General features: G+C 36.1%; 1 protein-coding gene across 1 annotated transcript in view; it reads left to right on the top strand.

Annotated features, from left to right (window-relative positions):
• The window catches only part of PACRG (parkin coregulated), a 181,951-nt gene extending 157,799 nt beyond the window's left edge, over positions 1-24,152 (top strand). Inside the window, exon 5 of the mRNA XM_065731329.1 lies at positions 23,242-24,152. Within this exon, the coding sequence (XP_065587401.1) occupies positions 23,242-23,402 (161 nt within the window). The 3' untranslated portion in view covers positions 23,403-24,152. The remainder of the gene's footprint in view (positions 1-23,241) is intronic.
• The last annotated feature ends 448 nt before the right edge of the window (positions 24,153-24,600 follow it).

Here is a 24,600-nt window from a genome sequence, read left to right as displayed (position 1 = left end):
TAGTTTTAATTTTTTCCATTCATTTGTATTTAATGTATGAAAAAAGCCTCCAGAAAAGGTATCGTTTATTTCAAAATTCCATCTGTTTTACCACAACCTTGTTCATCCGGAAAGAGCATTTCAGTCAAAACTTTTTTATAATTTCTGAATGATTGATTCTCTTTTAATGGGATCCAATTCTTCTTACAACAGCTGACATAGTCCCATTGGTACTGAATTAGCATCATTTCACTCTATCAGGTAAAGATCCAAAAATTCAATAGTTTCCTAGAAAAAATGTAATTCTCCATAATTTATTAAATTAAAGAAAAATGAAAGTTTTTTAGCAAAATGCTGAAGATTTTTAAGGAAGCCATAAAGTGGGAAGATAATGGGATAGTGGAGACTTTCTGAATTTTAATTACAGATCAGGTATCCCTCAGTAGGATGACTTATTTTGTAAAATATTGTGGAACCAGGCTTGGGTCTTTTCTTACTAGTAAAAATATAAGTCTTTTTTAAACAAATACCTTCCAAGAAACAAAATATTTTCTAGAACCAGATAGAAGCACTACAGGTCTTTTATTTTGTAACTTGACTGCTGAGCTCGTTCAAACCATGCTTACTGTGGTTTAGTCAGATTGCAAATCAGATTACAATCCAGAACAGTAAGAAATGCAAAACTGCAACATGAGAAGAATGTGGCATGTTACCTGTGTGTGATAACTGAGCCCACTGTTACTGCCTGACAAAGAAATGGACAGTCTGTTTTCAGAAAGAACTTAAATGAGGCACAGTAGCAGGTTTTGATGGCAGATTTTCCAGCAGGGATTCAAGAAGGTATTTTTTGTGGTTGTGAATGAAAACACATGCTTATAACCATTTGACGTGAACAGAGCATAAGCATTTATGGTTAAGCACACAGCCAAGTATGTTTCCAAAACTGAGATCAATTTAAACATTTTAAGTGATTTCTTGAAGTAGGAGCCTACTGTCTAAAATATATCAAGTATTTTCCTTGTTTTCTGTTTTGGCCTTAATTTGAATTCAGCAATTTAAGAGGGCATGACTATGTTATTCTGTATTTAGTGCAAGAGTCGCTTTCTTATCATTCTAATTGTCTTCACATAGGAAAATCAAAATGATGCAACTTATAAAAACAATAAAATTGCTTCAGGTTTAATTGATTTAGTTATTGTCTGATGAAACTATGTGCTGTCAAGCTTACTGTTCTACTTCAATAGATTATAGACTGCAAAAGACTGTGGACAGGGATGACTGTTGGTAGTCTATGTGCTCTAAATGAAGTTCAAGACACTGGATTAATTTGGATATTTCCCAAATGAGTCTTTTTAGAATGAAAAATTGGCCTAAATTTTGCAAAGTAGGCAGGAAATCACATACAATGTTAGAGAGATTAGCAAATAGGGAATGAATTAGAAAAATGAACAGAAAAATGTCTTCCGTCATTTTGGACTGTCTTTGCAGTTTGCTCCATTATTCCTGTTCTGGACAAAAAGACAGTAGGAATGGAATAGAAAAAGTACCTGGAAGAATCCCAGTGGGAAAACACAGGATTTACTCTCCCCAGAAATTAATGGCTTGTTTTGCCTACACTGTTACCTACATTTGTTTAGCCTTTCTCTGAGAAGAAGCCTCAGGCATATGATTATTTTTTTTCTTAGACTACAAATGGATATGAACTTTGTATAATTCATATTCTTCCTCTGGACTAGATAAACTCTGGAAACTGGAGCATTGTTGTCAGAGAATAATGGCAATCTGCAGATTAGCCATCAAGAAGGGAATTTGTATCTGTCCACATCTGTGAGTCTATTTGCATAAACTTGAGTTTACTCGTTTCCTGCAGGAAATAAAGTGGGAGTGAAGTTAGTAGTGACAGAGGGGCTCAGCCAGCAGCAAAAGAAGAGATTTCAAGAAGCAATGTCATTGTGATAATCATCTAAATTAGTTGAAATGTTAATTAGTTTTGTTTAAATTAAATCTGTATTTTTTCTTAAATGTACATAATTTCTCATTCTGAAAACTTCTGGACCTATCACACAGCATTTTCTTCCAATCCTCCTTCTGCTGTTTCATTTTATTATTGTTTGAGGAAAAAGAGGAACTGTTTGTCCTTGTTATTTACTTTTCCTGTTTTGTGTGTGATTTCAGTTCCAAAAAATAAAAAGCTATGTACCATGGACAAAGGAGAATTGTAAAACTGTCATGAAGCCTTTTTCTACAAAGACTTCACAGCTTTCTCACCCTACATTCTTTTAATATAGCTCCATATCCAGAGTTCTATATCCAGTCCTATATTCAGAGTACAGCCACCAATTACAATTAATAAAGGAAAACTAATTAGTGACTTTGTGTAGTGAACAAGAATGTCACTGGAATAACATCTCTTGGTTAAACTTTGACTTCCAACTACTCATCTATTGCAGGGTGAAAAGCTAGTTAGCGTGTCAGGTCCCTATAGTTCTTTTCTCGTTCTCTTCATCCCAATCTAGGTCAAAATGTTACCTGACAATATTGTTGAAACATGCTCTTCCTTCATCCAGAAGCTGATTTAACTTTTTGTACAGGCCACTGATTTCATCATGTGGGTGACTGTGGTTGCAGAACAAGCTTAGATGATCTTTATCATGTGTCTTTTGGAAAACTTCAGGGTTAGTTGAGCAATCTTGCTACTGACTCAATTTTATGTGTTTTATTAACCTCCAGAGTTTGTGTAGAAAGAGAAAAATGCTTAAACACTATTCTTTTCTTGGGATGACTGATTTTAGAAAGGATTCTATGCCTTATTTGGCTTCTTGTTTGAAGGTTGGGTTTTTCTCCTGTACCTTGGATTTTTTGTGCCATTGCCAACCATCACAGAAGCATTGTATATTCCTGTAAGAAGCCTGATATTAATATTACTAAGGACTGTAAGAGTTAATATATGTAATGATGAGGATTTAAAGCCCAACTGATTAGATTCCACATAGTAGTGTAAAAAATTTCTAAATGACTCACACCATGTCCTATATCCATGCCCAATTTTCTTATATTAAATGCTGATCACATTTGTGATTTGAAAACATATTTTTAACTGTATTTCTCATGTTGTGTAGCTCACTGAACAGCTTATGTATATGATAGTAGCCACATAAACCAAAAGAATTCCAATATCATACTGTAATCAGCAAGCCATAAAGTAAAAAAAAAAATGGACATGTCAGTCTACATTTCTGGAATAGAGTAGAAAAGAATGATTGTTATACTATAATTATTGTACTAATTGTAAGTAATACACATGAGTGTTTGTCAGTATACTCGTCAGAAAGAGTCCCAGATGAATTCAGGGTTTTACTGGAGCCTGTTTTAGAATTCAGGTAGGCAGCCAATGCTCAGTGATATTCATGGTGTGTTATAACTGGGTGTATGTTTAGGTTTTCATCTTTCCTACGTTTGTATTTTGCTACTTGGTTGAGGCCAACAAAAGATGTACATTTTATTTGGTCAAGTAAATATTCTTACTAATCTTCATATTCAAAAAATGTGGAAACTATGAAGAATATATTCAACAGACAGTATTAATCAAAAAAGCATGTTTAAAACATTAGAAGATGTGCTATAATCCTGAAATCAGAAGTGAAGATACTGGGATGTAATCTTACAAAATCCAAACATTGTGTGATAGTTAGACTATAATTAATTTATGATCTACAAATTCAGAAAAAGAAATAGGATTTCGCTTCTAGCGTACGTGCTAAATTTAACTGTACCTTACAAGCATTTTGACAGTGAATTTTTCATTTCATCATTCACAGAGAGACAAAGCATTTAACCAATTTAATTGTTTGGTACAAAGCAGTGATGGGAACTATACTAAAAAGAAAATACATCTAATTCTTCACAAACATTTAAAGTGTGTGCCAAAGCTGATAACATTTTGTGCATACTAGAATAACTTAGAATGCTTGTTTCTTCTTTGCTTAGAAAATGTTTATTTCTCTGCAAAATAAAATAAAGATTATTGGTGCATTCTAATCAGTAAAGTATACTATATATAGCAAATGCTTTTGAAATTATGCAGAACTATGATAATATGTTAGAGTAATAATGAAGATTTAACATTCAAATAGCTGCATTTTTCACATAGATCCAAATTTGTAAATGTCACTGAGGTCAATTTACTACATATTTAACATTACAAACATTGCACTCTTGTTATTGTTGTTCAGAATAGTGGCAGCCTTATCTTAGATACTGTTTGCAGACCTATCTGTACCTCCATTAATTACAACAGGAGACATACATACATTCATGAAGTGAATTTGACCTTAGATACAGGATTAGGAGGCATCCCTTCCTTAGTCATTCAATTCAGTATTCTGAACAAAAGCCAATTTGTCTTTTTTTTTTTTATAGCCATCCCTAAAGACTATAGTCTTGCAATTTCCTCATTCACATGGATTGTGATGAATCAGATCTAATGAAATAGCTCCAGGGAATGAAGGCTGAAGGCTTATAATATCAAATGGTAGGCTCTGTCCGACAACACTTGAAGAAAGGTTTAAAGAGTTTGGGTTTTTTTTTTTTGCTCACTCTATTACTATTACTGCACACTGTGCAGGAGCAATTTTGAAATGCAAATAATATTACTTTCCTATTAGAGCAATAAACCTTGAGTGAACGCTGGACTTTTAATGCCACTACATAAATTATTCCTTAGGGTCTATATTATAAATCCGAATATCCCAAGTTCATTTTGCTACGTGCTTTTGAGATGGTAACGTGATTTTTGGTTGTTGTTTCAGAAAATGATGAATAATCATTGGAAGAAGTCTCTTCCTCCTTCGTATTTAATAGAAATAGGATAGGAATAGTCTTCAGCTCATGTAAATGCTTATCACACCAAAGAAGTTGTCTTATGCTAGTTGTAATTTAGCTTTCTTGAAAAAAAAAATCTAAGATTTGTTCTAATCTTTTCTAAAATTCTGTTTAGTTCAAGTGATGGAAAAAATAATGTGCATCACCCAAGATAACATCTCTGAAGGACAGATAAGCATGTTGCTTACAAACTCTGATCAACTTACAGTCCTACACCCTTGATGACACTGTTCAAGGGAAATCTGTTGATTTGCCAGAAGTGCACTAAAATGCAGTAGTTCAACATACAGCCATCTTTACTTAACTTCAAGCTTTTTCACTGAATGTCAGTCAATTACACAGTTATGATACATATCTTATCACAGAACAAGGTACTATACACGTATTTTAAATAGCACATCTCAACTTTTAAACCACTTACTGTTTTAGAAACCATTGCAATTGAACAATCATTTTTTATTATGGTATCAGCCACAAAACATTTATATTACTTAATGTCACTGTTTAAATATAAATTAAAAATATCTTGCCTTTTCTATTAAAACATTTCCCAGCTTTAAATACTTCTGCAGGGTATTTTTCACCTACTCATATAAATAGGATATTTTAACATTACCTATCATAGTATTTGAGTATTTTCCAAAGACTAATTTGAATCATAATAGCTCAGCAATCTAATTTACACTTAACCTCACCTTTTCCGCCCGGATCCATGTCCTATTTTCTTCTTTTTAACTGCTTTGTGTAGTGACTATGAGGATACTAATTTGAAGTGAAATTTCAGCTTTGTTCTGAAAGCTAAGAGAGCTGTGGTCAATGTAATATCTTCTGACAGGGAATCTGAAATCTTTTGTTCTGTTTATTGAATTAGCCTATATTCTGCTCCTGTGAGCTTTGTTTTTCAGATTGATAGATTCATGATTAATGCAAAAGAGAGCAACCAAGGATGACAATTGCCTCATGAAGAAATGCATTCTGAAGTATGTGGGAAAAACATTTCTTAAAGGACTTTGGCTTCTAGGATGTACACCTACAGCCTAGAAATTTTAAAGGATACCCATAATCAAAGTATGTTGAATTTATACGGAAGTAGTATGAATTTCAGTAATTTGTTTCATCAGTTTTCAATGAGCAAGTCAGGGCCTGATCAGTATACGGAAGACTAGGATGCAGTTTTCAACTCATTCAGGTGGAAAAAAGCCTTTTTCAAAATTTTAAACTATGCCACCTCTTTGCAGTGCTAGGTAATCCAAACAGATTGCTTTGAAGGTCTGGTTAACATGAGAATCCCTAAGCGTAAGGAGATAGGCTGGAAGATTACAACAAAATTTAACAGAATATTCTTCTTGCATCATTTTCTGTCTTGATGAAAAATGAATTTGCACAACTGCTCTATCCTAAGAACTGATTTTTTTGAGGCACTGAGAAAGGTGAAAACTGAACGTTACACACATTAGAGATAAAGAAATTGCACGAGAAAACTATTAACAGCTGAGATTATGGATTTTATCAGATTTTCCTCTGTGAAAATATTTCTGTCAATATGGAGGTTTATAAAGTTGTTCATCAAAATAATTTTGAGAAAGTCCTCAACACAGCAGAGTTAAAAAAAAAATTGTATGGGAACTGTTGAATCACAGCCTGAACCACTTATTGATCACCTGAGACAAGCACTGAGTTAGCTGTGGGAGCACAGGTGAAGACAACTCACCTGTGTGGCTTGTAGGGGTGGAGCCTGGCTCCACTCCTCTTAGACTTCATTTAAGGTCTGACTGCCGCAGAGGAGGGATCTCCTCTGTGAGCTTAGATCTTTAGGGATGGGTGAGTGTTCTTTTTTTCTTCTTTTTGTAGCACCTCCTTGTTCATGTTGATCTCTTTGTCTCCATGACTCTTACAGTGGATGGGAATTTTACTGTGGAAAGGGTGATGGAGCACTGGAAAAGTTTGTCCAGAGAGGTTGCGGTGTCTCCTTCTCTGGAGGTGCTCAAGACCCACCTCGGTGCCTACCCATGCAACCTGGTCTAGGGGGAGTGCTCTGGCAGAGTGATTGGACTCAATGATCTCTAGAAGTCCCTTCTAACCCCTATGATTATGTGATCCTGTTATTTGTTTCTAGTAATCAATTTAAATTATTTAAGGGAACATATATGTTACATGTGGAATACTTACACTTCCAGCTAAATTCAGTGTTCCCATCTGTTTCATAGGTCTTCAAATAAACTTTGTGCAAAATGTTATGTGAAAAAATGTGTATTATTTCTCAATATAAATGCTGTTCTGCCTTACTGAATTGTGTTCTTTCTTCATTAAATAATTGTAGGTTTAGCAATGAAAAGATTAGCGCAGAGTATATTTACAGTATATGTTTCTGTGCAGTCAGGCATACTTTATTGTCAATATCTTTTGTGAGCTCTTCTGTCATTAACTCAGAAACAAAACAATATATATAGCTTGTAAAGGTCTTGTGAATACCCATTTATAGGTTTGTTGGGGTTTGTTGGGGTTTTTTTGTTTTATTTTTAGTGAGTTGGAGGGCATGAATGGTAGTCAGAAAAGTGTACATAATGATGCTTAAATCTTCCAGGGGAGAAATACAGAGTTCAGTATTAGGCATGCACTGTTATCGTTATTAAGTCAAGTCCTGCGACATTTTCAAAACAATGTTTTTGATGAGTAATTATCATGTTGTCTTCAGTTATTAAATGAAGATCTTAAGTTGCATATTCATTTGGGCTACATGTATTCATTTGGAAACAAGCTGGCTTATATTAAAACCCCATAAGTAAGAAATGGTTGTCTGACATTGGAAGCCTTTAGAATGGAATGCTGATGTCAAAAGAATATTTTTTTTTGTTACAGGAATGTGATTTCCCTCAACATAAAGTAAATGGCACTAATCCTTCTGAAAGCAAATGTGCAGATCTTAGTAATACACTCAAAAGAGAAAAACGATTGTATTTTGCATTACATTAACATAAAAAATAATCTCAAAGTGTGAGGAGAAAGTTAATCCACTCTCTCATTAACACTTCACCCATGAAAATCAAATCATAGGATCTGATCTTGCTTTTACTGAATTCAGTGTTTTTTAATAGAAAGATGACCTCATCACTGATGAGTCCAGAACTATCCCTGTTGCTATAATTTGACTTTTAACAACCTTAGTTTCTTCCTCATCTTTTTGCTTCATTTCCCTTGACTGGGTTGTAGTGTCATCATGAAGTAGTTGTAGACTAATCATTACCTTGCAGTATTGTGTACACTGAAACTGGACATTGGGAATCTCATTCCTAGAATACTCAAATTTTATGGAAGCACATCTATTTCTTCTGCTGGATGAGTGGTAATTGTTTTTCTGCTCATTTTCATCCTATAGTAGTTAAACTATACAATACAACTACATATTGTAGTCTTGGTGCAATGTATGCTGTTGTGCAGGGAGGTTGTGCCAAAGTTCCCATTGTGATATTTCCAGGGAAACATAGTTCATTTGCATTGTCACTTCCTAAAAATTTGCAGAAGCACGCCCTTGAAAGAATTAGGTCACACAAAATGTGCCCTGAGGGTTTCTCCTTTGTGTTTTTCCCTATGGATTTCTGCAGCTGATGCGATGAAACTTGTTTTACATCAGTAATTTTTTTTAGTTAATGTTTTGTGGAAAAATGTATTTTGTTTATGAAAATTATCATTCATTGGGAGAACTTCCTTGTCTTTCCTTCCAGATCTGTATACTAACCAGTGGCTACTGTAATAACCTTATGAGTCTTCTTCAAGTGGTTGTCCTTAAAGCCATGCATTCAAAATGCATGTTACAGTAGTGTAAGGAAATGATCGCACTTACATGATTTTCTGAATTAGTTACGTGTCTGCTCATGACACCAAGAACTGCATGTGTCATGAGATTTATATTATTGAGGAATTTTGCTTGATTTTTTAATTCCATTCTCTGAAACTTCTGATATACACTTAGATATTTTCTTTCCTTTGTATTAGTTTTCTCCTTTTTTTAGTTTTGTTTATTAATATAGTAATGTTACAAATCTTAAAATAAAAAAAAATGGATAATAGTATGAGGGCTGCTCCAAAGGTAATGCTTTTAATTTTATAACGCTCACCTGTGACATCAGGTGCAGATGGTGCTGGTACAGCCATAGAGGTTGAACATTCTCAACAATATTGCTGTTTTGTTGCCATGCCACAAATAGCAGCAGAGGGGCAGTCTAACAGAATGGTTTCTGGCATGAATTGTATATGAGGCAATGATGTAGAATTGAATTCCCCCTTACAGGAAAAAAAAAAGGCACCCATTTGCATTCATTCACTCTTGCTGAATGTTGATGAGAACCAAATAATGGATGTGAGCACACTGATGCACTAGGAGGTGTGTTTCAGCTGAAAGGACTGTGAGAGCGGATGAGATGCTGCTAAAATCTAACTTGTGTTTTTTCTTTTTACTTTATGGTCACAGCTTTTTTTTTAATATTTGGAAGGCCCTTTTTTGAGTATGATACAGAGAGAGACCACTTTATGAATTTTCTATAGATTGCACGGTATCATGCATGGTATCTTTATTGCATGGTATATTTAACTGTTATTGCAATATAAATTAATAAAAAGACAAGGAATATGCCTGTATCGTTTAGATCTGTTATTACTTCTGTACAAATATAAACAGCCATAAATAAATGAAGATAGATGCATAATAACCATCTGTTAGGAAGTTAGTTCAAGTCAAAACACTTAAAATTTGGCACTGTAGAATATATTCATGTAAATCTGATTTTAGCCATGTAAGTAACTAGCCTCATGTCCAGATGTTCTGTTTCACTGCAGCCTTCATTTGGGAACCGGTAAGAGTTCAGGATCAGCCCACTGAGATAGCAGCCTAAAATTGGATTTAGGTGCTAAACTTTGTTTGAAAGTGTTGGCATCAATTCATCTAACAAAATGTCTTATGGATTCTTCATTGCTAACTCACATACATAGAGGTCTAAAGATCTTCTTTCAGGCCATGAATAACTATGATTGCAAGAAATTTCCCAGATGATGAAAGATGCAGATTTGAAACCACGTAGGCTGAACAATTCTGTGTTCCTGCTTCCTGGAAGGGTACTTCACCACTAGATTTTCCTAAAATAAAAATGACAGTAGCTGCTACTGCCCTGTCTTTTTTTTTTTTTTGCTTGCCTTCCTAAAGATACAAGGCTTATGAGGTCATGGTATTTTTCTTTTCTGTACGTCTTTGCACCCTCAACTTGTGTAACTTTTAAACTAAGAGTCCAATTTCAGTTGAAGTTGGCAGTGTTTTTCAAAAAATAGGCACCTGAGTAGAGGAGAGAGATCAAAATATGTACCCATGCTGAGGGGGAAATATAGCACACACAAAGCATCAGAACGGGCCTTAGTTTATACTGTCTTTCAGCTAGTAGATCTTGTACAAAACTTACCCTGTGATTGTGAAGAGGTGAAGCATAGAAAGTACACACATCCATGGGAAATGGGTATCATCACTGTCCTGAGGCGCAACTTGTTTTCAAAACAGTCATCCTCACCCAGAAGGAAAGGCAATCAAATCTGTCTTCAGGAAAGGTTCTGGGCTGTAGCTTCAGGCTAGATGCAAAAATCCGAGTCTTGAGAGAAAAGTGACATTTTAGACATCTGTTTCTGCTTGTTCTTCCCCACTAGCTGCCTCTGGGAGACTTGCTGCTTAGCTTTTCTCTGCCTTCGACACCTATAACAATAACACCTGCTTTAGGCAGTTCAGTGCTTTGTAAGTCTAGTACAGATCTGCGGATTCTCCTGCAGAGCTTATGTGCCACATATGAAGCTTTACGGAAGACCTGACTGAGTCTGAAATTTCTGTTCTGATTATAAGAGATTTAAAGAGGAGTTTTGTCTTCTGCGCTGTGTCTCAGATTCTGCCCGTCTGTTCTCACAGTTGTCTTCCACAGACACGTGAAGTCAGTCTGTTGAAAACTATGAGCATTATTACTGTTTCTCTCTCATAAAAATGAGCTCTTATTTTACTACTTCCCCTACAGAGCTGGATTCATAACCCCTGCTTGTGCCAGCCTGAGCTGCTAGATATGGATACATTACAAAAGCAGGCATATGTAAATAAACTGATATCAGCCTGACTTCTTCCACGACACCTGAGGATTTGCAGGCAGTACGTGCAGTCTCACTGCCAGACAACTATCAGCAGTTCTGGGAGCTGTTGAGGCAGATGGCTGAGGCACTAGATCTGACAACAAATATGCCTAAAATGACTTACTGACTCTTCAGTGGTTTTTGATATTAAGCAGAGAGGAAAGCTTATGCTTCTCTATAATGAGCATATTACCAAACAAGCAAGAGACCTCTGGATGAATGTGTTTTTGATCCACATAGTAAAAAGTAAGGAAGACAATAAATGAAGAGTAGTCTCAAGCACTTGGTGGTTACTGGTTCCTCTTCTTTCAGACTACTCTGAAAAAGTCAGTGCTCATGCTGATGGCATTGCATTCATAGAATCATAGGGGCTAGAAGGGACCTCAAGAGATCATCGAGTCCAACCCCTGTATTCCTGTAGAATGCCTGTATTTCCATTAATAAGGTTGGTCTTTACTTCTAATCTTTTGTCAAAGTAAACTTGTAAACACATGGAATTCTAATATAAAGCAAAGGCATAGAATCCCTGCTACATACATGCAGAGAAGCCTATATATATTTTCACTTTATCTTATTGCAAAATGACAGTGGAAATTAAATGGCTGTGATATAACATACCAATTGTTAAGCAATGTGATGCACTGAGTAACACAATGGAATAACTTACCCTATGAAATAACTATGCTAATCCATTATACATTCATATAAATTGGAGTCTTAATGTGGCATGCCTAAGAAAATTAACTAACTAAATTAATAACCTTGGCTTTTTTTCCTCCTTTTTCAACCTGTTTGTCTTTTACATATCCTGTGTCTGCATTCTTGTTCTTGCAACAACAAATGCCTATTTTACTTATCAGTCAAGTGCCCAATAAACTCTGATGAGCCAGGACAAGTAATTCAGGGAACACATTCCAAATATCACTGTTTAGTGATGAAATTTCTTCATGACTCATTAAGGATTTTGCTCACAGGAATTTGTAGACTCGTATATATTATTATTTTCACTTACAATGACATGCTGTAATTTCCTTCAAAAGTCATTCTGGATTTGCTGCTCTTGTCCAAAACTGTGCAGTAATAGTTTTATGAAGCAGTGCTCCTGTCTTGTGCTAGTGGGTACCATTTCAGCACTGCAGCTGCAGAGTTGCATCAGAGACCTTGAAACTCACTGCAGCTATTAGCATTAGGCAATGTAGAAGGTGAAACAGCCATCTGTGACCTGCTGGAGAAAGGAGATAAAGGAATTTTGTGAGGTATTACATCTCTTATTCCTCCTTGCCATAAGCTTTACAGGAGAACTGCAAGTGAATATCATTCTTGAAATATCTCCCACTTAGGTGTGAGTCATGATGCCTTCCAGGTTATCTTTTCAATGTGTCCCAAATTTATTCAAAACAAAAGAAAGAACCTTATGACTTTCTTTCACAGACATGGCCACTTCATTAAGGCTAGGTATAATGTGAGCACATGTATTACTTTCAGACAATACAAATGCATGACAGCATATTCAAGTAACCAGGGAAGATTTATCTTGACAGCATTTGCTTTTGTTCTTCATTTTAATACATGAAAATTCAAGCTGACAAATACTCAAACATATTGTGCTCTGCAGTGCTATTTATCTGTTTTCTTGGCTGTAAGAAACCTCTAGGCTAGCCTGAGTTGACCAAGAGCATTCAGCTATTGCTGACTTTTTCTTTCGTCTCTTCCTCCCTCTCCTGACCTGTATGTGTGTGTGTATGAGTGTTTTCCTCTTGAATCTGAACAGATGTAGGTTTGTCTGCAACCGGGGATGGAAGATGAATGAATGATGCGTAACAAAATTAAGATTTCAATTACAAAATGTAGCATAGCATGCTTTACCTAGATATTGGAGAATACGTAAGTGGTCTTGTTTGCACTATAATACAAGGATTATCTGGGGAATAACAAATTACAGAAATTCTGATCCTTGACCTAAAGGCTCTGGCACGGCGGCATGTCAGGGTAAAAAGTCAAATGACCACTGCAATGGAGATGACCTGCCTGTAACAAGTACACTTCCACCAGCTGCATTATATTTGCAGTAGTTTAGGACAAGGAAAGCAAAATGTGTATTCACCTGAGAAACAGAGATTCTTTATCATGCCTCATTGTTGGTCAGGTTTATTGCTTTAGAAATGAAGCAAATGTATTTTAAGAGGTTTCACAAACCGAGCTGGAAGTGCTGCACTGTTAGCAGCTGGATATTTTCTACATGAAGGCACCCATACAGATACGAGGAAGGTATTAGTAGTGTGGAGGGGGGTGGAACTTGCCCTTCTGAGCATGACATGCATCCTGTTTGCGCAGTGAAAAGCCATTTTTGCTTCCATGCTTATTCTCAGAATAGATAAGTTCAAAGGTCTATTTCAGTAAATGTGGAAAATCTAGTATAGGCTTAAGGGATTATGTGCTTATGGGTGATTATAATTATTCGGGTGTAAGCAATGTAAGAAATAGCAGCAATTTTTTTTCTTATATATGCTAGCAGTAAATCTGTGTCTTGGACACTGTAAATCAGAAAACTAGATTTTTAGTTCTTTCTTCTGTAAGTAAGGGTTATTATTCAGAAAAGTACTATATGGAATAGCGAAAAAGATTCTGTGCTGACGAGTTTTAGTGAAACAAAACCAACAACTTAAAATAGTGAACAGGTAATAAAACTTAATAAAAGAATTTCTTACATATTAGAAATGTCCTCCTAAAATGTTGTAGTATGTATAAATAATAATTGTATCTAAAAAAAACTGGTAGCCATTTCCCACCCTATTGTTTTTATACACACACATTCTTTGCAGGTTTTTTCTTTATTATGCACAATTTAATTTAGACATCACAAATATACTTTTATTTTAATGAGTTTACTCTGCAAGTTAGGAAGAAACTTTAAAAAACACAGTCTAGAAACTATTATACTTATCATATAAATGGGATAAAGAGAAATACATTTTACACAGGTTATTGAAGGGAGTAATCCTATGACAGTTGCACAAGTGGCCAAACAATTTTTTTTGCCTATTTTAGGAGTGCATCTGTCCACCACAGCTCAGAATGTGGTTTTAGTAGTGGGACAGGTTACAGAGAAAACATCTGTAAGTAATTTCTGTCTTTCTGCAGACCCACTGATAGTATCAATAGCATTTTTTCCTAACTGCTGTTTCAGTTCAGTTTCTTGCAGTTTCTTCCAATTCAGAAAAGCAGTTCTCAGATGAATGAAAATATCAGGCAGTTCACGAGCTCACAGTATCAGCATGCTTTGCTCTTTGAATCCCTGCGGTTCTAAAGGGAAGATAGACAAAGAAGCACTTGTACTGGTGATAGCTGACTTCTAGCAATTATTGAGATAGGTTTTGTAGTTCCACAACATGCCACCAACCAACCTCCCTTTCATTGATCTATCACAGGAAGCGTGTTCAGAGAAATGTATGATTCAACGAATGATAATAAAGTCATTTAATATCTGCAAAAAGTGCTACAGAGTTCTTTAAATGCCAATACTGAAAATGTTAAAAAAGAAGCTTAGCTTGGAACCAGGTTCAAAGTACTCAGCAAGCTATATAGGAGAAACTGCATAACACTTGTTCCTCAAGTCACCCTTCCTTCAGATTTCTACTTTACAAATAAAAATGACACCAGGTGCAAAGACTGGGACAATTCTGTACAGCTGGAGGCTCGTGATAGAGGTAGTATGTCCTCCCCTAACCGATTGCTGTGGGGATCAGGCAGGAGTGCTTTGTTGGCATACTGGGATAAAACTTTGCTCTTCAAGAAAGAAAACTGAACTGATGTATAACTTTCCTGTGACCTAAGATACTTGCTTTTTTTTTGTTACTTAATTTCCCAAAGCATTATGGCTTTATGGCTAGTTGCGCTGGATGCTGCTGGACCTCCTGCTGTCTTTGTATTTTAAACTCATTTGAATTACATATTAAGCAGCTAAAGGTACAATGGTAATATGAAAAGGCAGGTGCTTTCCAATCAGAGTAATTAGTGAAAGAGTTATCGTCACTTCCTTATCTTTCTCCATAATGTGGGAAAAATTAAAAGAGAAAACAAGATATGGATTCGTGAAAGGTTCCTGAAGCTTTCAGAAAAAATCAATCTGCATGTGGCATATGTGCAGTTCCTATATTGCTTTCAAAGTACTTCAGCTTTCACAGTTCAAAAGCTGTGAGCCTACAGAATTATTGCACCTACTGGACATGATTTTTCCTCTCTTCTATCTGCTTTGCATTCTTGTTGTCTCAAAAAGCTGTCTTTTTCTGTCACAATGTGAAATGAGTAGCTGTCAACCAACCAGCTTTCCATAAGATTTTATTTTATGTCCTTCTGTTTTTCATTTAAAAGGATGCAAATTCATGCTTTAGAAAGGTAATTGCTTTTATTTATCCTTAAATTTTTATATATCATTGATTCAGTTGGAAAAACTCAGAAAGAAGCCGTAAAGTGCTTTAAAAATATAAAATATTTAAGTGTCACTAGAAGGAAATATCCCAGCCATTTTAGTTCAGGTATTTGAGAAAGTGAAATACTGTTTACTCTATCTGGCTTCAGGATAAATCAGTACATTCCAGTCCCATTGCTATCTGTCCTTTAAACTGCACAAATCCTGCCCTTGTCCCACAACAATGAAAAAAATCTTGGCAAATCCATGTGGTCATTCATAGCTTACATCTCCTTGTCCCTTCTCAAATCACTGCTAAAACACCCTCAGTTGACTTTGTGTTCTTGTTTATTCCATTTAATTAGGGAAAAGAAAAACTAGAAATCTTCAGGCGACTTCAGACATACCTAGCCCCTTGCTCCTTAACTCTGATGTGAAATTTTTGTTATATTGGCCCGTTTTTATATGGTTGTTTTCAGCCCGCTGTCACCAAGTTACAGAAGCTGTCATTGAGGTCATTTAGTTGTCTGTGCACTTTTTTATGGGCAAGCTGCACCAAACAAGGTCCTTAAATGATAATGGTTTTGAATAGTGTTTTTAATTACAACAAATTTCATTTGCTTGTAGCAGATGTCCAAAACATCAAGAGTTACTAACTCTAAAGTTCATTAGTTCCTTGAAGTCCATTAAAGTAACAAATTACTGAGCTTTTTGCTTATAAAGAAAAAAAACCTGCCTTCCCTCAAAAGCTTTTTGGTGACATAAATAAAAATATTCCAAGAGGGGAAGGAGGACAGGTTGTCAAGCACTGCAGTTTTAATTATGAATGAATTCAGTGTTGAAAATTGGCTGTTGTAACATTACATTTTATACTGAAAACAGCGATCCTAAAAGCATTTTGGGACTTTCAGCTGTGTCACATTGAATTACTTTGAGATATGAATTACGTTTATTACACTCACGCACATACGCAGATTTATTTTCTGTAGTTTAAATTTCTTTTGCATTAATTGTGCCATATCTGGATGAGAAGAGAGTGTGATGAGCATATGTTTCACATCAGACCAGTAAAGCTATGCAAATTTTGCACCCACAAACTTGCTTTTCATTGAAAAAAAAAAACAAAAAACAACAGTATTTACATGTGTCCAAAAAGATTGGAGGAACACCGGATTCACATAAGTGATGCAACTGTTGTTGCGCTTTAAGCATGATTTGTGACCTAATTTTGCAACAGTAAATGGTGTACCAAGGCCACAGAGCTCTCAGATTTCAGTTTCTGCTCCCCCGTTGTGCTTGCTGTTTATCTAAGATTATTTAACACCGCTTTGCACCGCTTTGTTCAATATTGATTACTAGCACAAACACAGGGAAACTTCGAGATCTAAATTCATTAAGTGCTTATAGAGAAAAAACATACAATGAGCTTTCCTTCTTTTATAACTTCAATGATCAAATGTAGTTGCTAATACAATTTGTTTCAGAATCCATGATTTCTACAGTGCTTCAGTTCGACTTAAAAAAAAAAATGTCTGGACATAGAATGGATTACATCTGATGCTGCTAACATTTCCTGGAAATGGAAAACTGTGATAGCAGCTGCTGTCTTGGCTCATTTTCAGTTATTGGGGTTTCTTTGTTTGTTTTTGTTGGGGTTTTGTTGTTGGTGGGTTGGTTTTTTTTTGTACTGCAGCAATGTACGAATAGTTACAGCTATCTCCAGCAGCTTGTGTCATGAGTGAAACATCACAAGTCAGTCAAATGTTTCCTTTCCAATCACAGCGCTTCCTCCACTTACTGAACTGTTTACTTTCTGAACAGTATTTATAGTAACCACACTTGCATTCTAAAATAAATGATAATTTATGAAATAAACTAAAAGCTAGCTGCATATGGAAGATAACAGTAGAAAGAAACTAGGCTTTATGTTAAAGCAAAATGCCTCTAGTGAGGATCTGAAAAAATCTTGTAAATAGCTTCTTCAGACAAACAATACCTAGCAAGTTCATAGCAAAAGGATAAAGGTTTTTTTTTTATTAAACATATGATGAGCAGAAATTTATCTATATGGGTATTCTTTATAAATTCCAAGTATATGTGCTTTCTTCTTGAATTGAATTATTCTTCTGCAATCTCTGCAGAACTGTGGAATTGTGAAGTGATAAATATTCAGCACTAGTGATGAAAAATAGAATGAGGAGCCAAGAAAAGCAAGAGACAAGGAACTCTAAATGTTGATAGTGTCAAAAAACAGATTAGTGCATATTCAAAGATAAGGCCTGCTCATTTACTAGAACTTCCAGCTGTAATTTTTTTAAGTGCTTTGAAAGGTGCACTTTTAAAACTATGAGAATATCTTTTTTTTTTTTTTAAGTGTTAACAAAATGTTATTAATTTTTCAGCCTGTGCTTTTTCTTTTGAATGTGATTCAGTTTACAAAGCCAATGTTGTATATGCAGGTTAGCTTTTGTTACTGTGCCAGTAGTTTGGTTTTGTTTTGTATCAAAACAGACAATCTCCCAAAAAATTAGCTTCAGCAAATCCACCTCCACTAAGTAGGTTTTAACATTTAAAGAACACTTCCCTCCATCACATTTGAAATGGCTGGTGAAAAGCCCTGCTGTCACGAAGATCCCTGTACCTTTTCTGGTTCTGGGATTACTCTGCACTGAGCAGTTTTGGGTATTTGATCCTGAGCAACATGATCCAACTTTGAAAATGGAGCTGACTTTGAGCAAGGTATTTGGACCAGATGACTCCAAAGGTTCGTTCCAACCTAAATTACTCTATGAGCTCTTCTTTCCAGTGTTCTAGATTTGGAATAAGCCTGCATGAGGCCAGCTTATGCGTCTGCGTGCACATAATCTAGGCATGTCCTAAGAAACATTTAAAACTGGTGATCATGTTGCTCTGAGCCTTAAGGAGTGGAAGACAGAATGTTATGTCTGGGTTGGTAGTGACTCAGAGTCATAATCTTCATGCGTCTCTACCCAAGTGAAATGAACCAGCAATGTCTCTCCATTTCTTAGTGGAGTGTAGACCCTCACCCTGTGACTTTTCACAGACTTACCATTACATGAAAAAGGAGACCAAGCCACGTTATCCTTCCTGGAGCTGGCAATTGCAAAGCAGTATTGTGAGTCAGAGCAGTGGGAGTGGTGTTAAGGAGTCCTGCATCCCGCTGCATTGACTCACTCACTGGGGGCTTTCACTTTCCACTGCAGTCAGGAAGCCAACATCTTCTATGACAATTAAAACTAGTCCTAGGGGGACACTGAGAAATTTCTTAAGCTCTGAACTCTACTTAAACAGTGCAGTTATGAGAATTGAATCCTAGCACACATAACATGCCAATCTGTATATCATATCAATCACCTTTCATTTATGTTTTGGTTTTGTTGCCCACTTCTAGGGAGGGATAAACTCCTGAAGTATGACACAAAATATTTTAATGCCAGTTTGTACTGCTTAGCTGTTTACTGCTCTGTGATAAGCTTCTCTGTATAAGTGTGATTCCATACTGAGTAATACATCTGCACACTACAATGCCATCATTGTTGGGGTTTTTTGAAGCAAAAATCTATGCAGTTAGTGGTTAGCTTGTTGGATTATTATAATAGTTTTAATTGATGAGAAAGCCTGTTGGTTTGACTGGGATGAACTGAATTAGCTGCTCAAAAGTGGTTTTTACCATAGTTAAATTTCACCGCAAATAGTACTTTCATTATCTACAATAAAAATTAAAATGCATGATTTGTGACCAGTCCTTTTCCATGATTTGTTGAAAGTCACTTTACCTTCCAGTAACTCTGTTTCTCAGGGTTCAAAAAGAGAGGAATGATGCCCATCTTTCCAAGTAGCTTTGTTGATTTATATGCCGAAACAGTCAAATAGGAAAAACAAAAACAAACAAACAAACAACAAAACAGCAACAAATGAAATGTGTATCTCTCTACCATTAACTAGTAGTAGTTCAAAAATTTCTGCTAAGACCCTCTTGTTCCAAGACAATTTGAAATCTGTGTATGTATCTGTTGTATATGCCTTTGTAAGTTCAGCAGTAAAGAATGGCCTTGAAGTTACAATTGGATTGCAAAATCTGTTCAACCCATGAATATGGGTCTTCCTTCATATTGCCTTCAGAAATCTCTTGTAAGAATAGTTCTGTCCTCCAACACTAAGCATTCCGTGGACATTTAGCACCTGGGAAAATTCTAACATCTTAAGATCTATGACATTCCTAAACCAACTCATGCGGTAGGTATATACTGTATACATGTGTATATAAATTCCAGTTTTAATTTCTGCTTTCCATAAAACAGAGACTTGGAAATGGCTGATGTCATGAGAAAGATCTATTATCTGTGACTTAAATGAGGTACTTTGACATATTCCAGAGTTTAAAAAGAAAAGCCTAGCCAAAATCTTGCCTGCATTGATGTGATGTCTAATAATCTGAAAGAATATTGAGACTGCTTTCAGGTGCTAACAAATATCCAGAGGCAAGAACAGATCTGCCTGAGCTTTAAGGGTTTGTTTACCTTTCTCGCTCACCTCAGGATTTAAAAACTGCCCTGTGAAACTCTTAATGCTTGGAGTGTAACTTGCTTCTTTAATGGAATATAGTTTTATATTAGTAGTATTACCATAGTAAAAATTTTAAATGAAGCGAAATGGAACACAAATAACACTAGATTTTCTCCAATATCCTGAATCATGAACAGGAGCATGTCTCGACTCAAACGCAAACCACATTTTAAAGCACAATTCAAATCCTTCTCCAGTCCCTGCCAAGTGCTGAGTTCGGTCCCTGCGGGTCTGAGCAGGGTTTCCTCAGCTACAGCAGCTGGCACGGAGCAGACTGGTTCCGTCAGCCAGTGCAGGTCTTGACAGGTGCCAAGCATTTCACTTCACTTTCAAGGACCACAGAGCCCTTTGTGCACAATTTAGGAGACTGGGAACTAGTTTTTGATCCAGAAAGGGAGAATGAGATGTTTTCCAAATTTTAATCCTCTAGATCTGTTAGTAGTGCTTCATTGAGTTTCTTCTAAATGCAATAATAACATTTGCTCTGAAAAGAGTTCTTGGTGCATGATGAATTTGCCAGACGTTTTACTTTGAGACCAATCTGACAAATGTTCTTTCTAGCATTTTCATTTTGATTTATTTTCCCTCACAAATGACAGCTTCATAAAGAACTTGAATCAGATCCATGTTCACACTTTACATATGCAACATTCTTGTGGCTGACAAAGTTGGCTCCTCATGCAGACTAACTTGGAATTAAAGTCAAATCAGAGAAGGGCATGCTGAGACCGCTATACTTCAGTAGCTGGTTTTTTTTCAACTAGTCATCATTATTATGACTGGATATTTACCCTTAGGTGCATTGAGCGGGTCATTCTGACTCATCTGTTTGGTAGATGCTGTCCTGTTGGGTTAATTGTTATCTCTCTGTCTGAAAGACTTTTTAATTCCTATAACTGCATGGGATAGCTATTTTGCTACTTACCGGGTGACCTTAGTGCTGACATAACCTTTCTGGAATTGTTAGTCGTAACTTGTGTCGTGACCTTAAGGTGAATTATGTCTGTCTGGAGGATACAAACCTTCACATAGCACAGATGGTCTGTAGGAAAAAGTGATAATGAAGGTCTGCACATCACCAATTGTCTTCCTTTGCAGATTACTTGCTTTACCATTGCCTCGTTGTCTTTTGATCAAGGACCTAAGGCATCATTTATCATACAGAGTGCTCTAAAATAAAAGTCTATAACATGGGATTCTGGAAAATGCTTTTGCTACCAGCACTATCCCTGCATCTTGTTGGCCTCCTCCGAACTTGCTTACTTCTCCATTATGCAGTGTACCACCATTAGTTCCAGAGAGTAGATTTTTTTACTACGTCTTTAAAGAATGATGAAAGCTGTGTAAGCTCATTAACAGAGCATGTGTGTAGGCTTAAAATTAAAGATAATAGGCAAGAGGTTGGGAAGTCAGTAATTCCTTTACATATTTGCCAAGGCTTAGGTTGAGGTTCAGGGGTTCCTTTGCTCAGTCTGGTGAAATCAGAAGCAGCTCCAGGTGTTTTAGGAGGTGCTGGATTTGCACATGCAACACAGGTGAATGAGGCAGGATTGATCTCAGTTTTCTGCAAGAGCAAACTAAGTCGAGTCTAAATGGCACTCCATTTTAATGTTTTTGCATTTTGTGCAAGCTAATGCCATTTTTCTTTAATATTTCTTGCTGTTTTCTATGCACTCTCAGAATGTATTATTTCTAAAATTATTGTCAATTCATTGAAGTAAATGTTGATACAAAGCCTGGCTTTTAACATCCATGAAATGAATTGTTAGATTATAAGAATGTGTGTATGTGTTTAAGAGTAATCCCCACAAAGAATTTGATGCCCTTCTACTCTGAAGCTCAGCCCTTGTATGTCGCATCTGTGTTTGTGTAAATGTTCAAAAAACTGGCATGTACATAATGAACTTGGAATGTAATCAGACATTTTACATGAAGATTCAGCAAAAGGGTGGTTTTTATTTCAGTGTTCATTGGCTTTTCTTCATGAGCATGCTGCTGAAAAGCCACATTCTTAACGTACAGATCTTCAGGCTTGGATTATGGCAAGGATGTAAGGGTGGGGTGCTGCTGTATGTCTGCACCCCTTAGGACTTGTGATGTGGAAGCATCACTGGAAGTTAACTTTCCCTCACCCTTGTGTGTGCTGTGTTTCTAATGTGAAGAACAGGCACTGTAAAGAAAGTTGGTTGTGTTGTCTTGACAAAAATGTCCTTCGCAGGCTCAGACTGTAATAAGTGTAGGTATGTGAGATGTTAAATGTGTGTCATGGGCACATTGCCACCGCCACCTGGAGCAAGACCACTGACTGACTGTGTGTGGATTCGCCCCGGCGATGTGACAGCCTGGCCACCACACTGCTCTTGATCAGTGTACATTATGCTTTTATGTCTTAGAATGTATCCATATTAATGACGTTTTCAGACTACTGTTTTAAAATGAATCTGAATATATTTTCCTCTTTTAAATCTCTCGGCATCATTTCTTACTCGTGTATTTTGTGTTCTGACATTTATTTACACTGCACATTTTTTTGGAATAATTATGTTCTGCGTCTATAAATGTATGCCAACCCTGCTACTCCATGTTAGAGAAAGAAACAGTAAATGATACAGCATGTAGGGGCAGCACTAATTTGTCTTTTTGACATTGACTTAATTTTACACATTTTTCAGGAAGCAGAAGTTGTATGAGTGCTGTCCTGTGCTCCAAACATCTCTTCTAGGCCAAATAACATCTCCTCAACCAGAAGCAACATAGCCTGTGAATATGATGTACACATAGAACAGTCCCAAAACAATTCCTATTTAAGATTTCTAAGCACAGCAAGTATAGCTTAAGTCACATTGTGTAGATAAGCATTTATGCATCTGACAGTAGAATTTTGTCCCAAATAAGCGATGCTATGAAATAATGTAGGAATGAGATTCAATGTGTAAGAGTCCAGCTGTATCTTATAACACAATGTGTTTTCTTTAGTGTTTATTTGGATTTTCACATGGATACTGAAGTAACACATGCGTAAACAGCTTTTGAAGGCATATAAAGTGGGAGCTTCAGCAGAGCCTTAAAGAGAAACCAAAAATATCCTGTTTTCAAATTCAGCTATTTTGTGTCACAGAACAAACTTTCTAAAGAGGCACGGTGACTGACAAGCAATTGTCTATGTAATTATTTCAAAGTGGAACAGCAAACTTAATACAGTCTTTTTTTTCCCCCTTTTTTCTTTTATTAATCAGTTAATTCAGGCGATGGGATAGACTACAGCCAGCAGAAGCGTGAAAATATTGGAGATCTGATCCAAGAGACACTGGAAGCCTTTGAACGCTACGGTGGAGAAACTGCATATATAAACATTAAATACATGATCCCTACTTACCAGTCGTGCATATTAAACTGAATGGTATCAAATGGGATGATTCCATTTGTGTTAAAAAATAAAAACAACCTGTGTCTGACTCTGTGTGGCATCTTGTTACTCATGCTTTTTTCTGTACAGCTGCTAAAATAGTGGCTTCTGGGGCATTAGAGTGTTAGTACTATTGTGAACAAGTCTTTCCAACACATAAATAGTGCCTGTTCCTTTGATTACAATGGTGTACTGTGCTTGTTTGTTCCATGAAAGAATTGCTTCTTTATAGCAGAGCTGACTCGAGCAGGAATCAGAGTTAAACCTTCAGTTGTGTAGACAATAAAACTATAATTTTCATATGCAATTCAGCAATCACTGTTCTGTGTCCGCTTGCCCTGAGGGTGATGTCAGATGCTGTAACAAGAAGAGTTTATGCTGACTGCTTAATAGGTGTTTGTCATGGAAGAGAAACACCAGTTCAGCAAAGTCCCTCTAGCAGCTGTGGCAAGTAATGTGCACCAACATACAATAAAACTGTTGAATGTATATACACATTATAGTGGGAAAATATATGTGGCCCATTATAAAGCACTGTCAGAAAATTAATGAATGCCCCTTATACACTCATGGTCTAAGGTAGTTACCTTCACATGGAACATGGGTTCTTTCAGTGAATGTCAGGCATGGCCACAGTTTTGAAGGAAAGAAACAACAGCACTTGAATAAATCAAACATAATATAGAGCAGACAGAATATTTCAGATCCTACTGGTATTGTTCAGCTAGGTAAATACAGAATAGAAACATATCTTTGTTTTAACCACAAGGTTGCCATTGCTTTCCTGTTGCTGTAGTGTATCTGTGTATAAACAACATAACTGTTTTCACAGTAATCCTCTACAATTTCCCTCTCAGTTACTTTCACCCTATATATCCATATACCCTGTATATGACTGGCTTTATTTCTTTGGAAGCATTTCTATGGCAGAAACTTACAAAAAAATAAAGCAAGTTTACAGTATTCATGACAATCATTAAAAATTATCAAGTCAGCTCAAAACAAATCAGGAGATATGAACCTTGTCTAAAAAGCATAATGTTCTAAGAAGTCCAGACTTCAGACTCATTTTGTATTTATTCTGGTTTCTAGCTCTTAAAATATAATCAGGTTGCACTTTCAAGCATTTATCTGTAATTACAAGGTCTCAAAATGCACTCTTTTGTGTTAGAAACACAACTTTCTCCAA

Source organism: Cyrtonyx montezumae, unplaced genomic scaffold (assembly GCF_038088225.1).
Source record: "Cyrtonyx montezumae isolate F1298 unplaced genomic scaffold, pur_monq_1.0 scaffold_0, whole genome shotgun sequence".
NCBI lineage: Eukaryota > Metazoa > Chordata > Aves > Galliformes > Odontophoridae > Cyrtonyx > Cyrtonyx montezumae.
The sequence above is the reverse complement of the archived record's forward strand: the minus strand, read 5'-3'. Positions and strand labels throughout refer to the sequence as shown.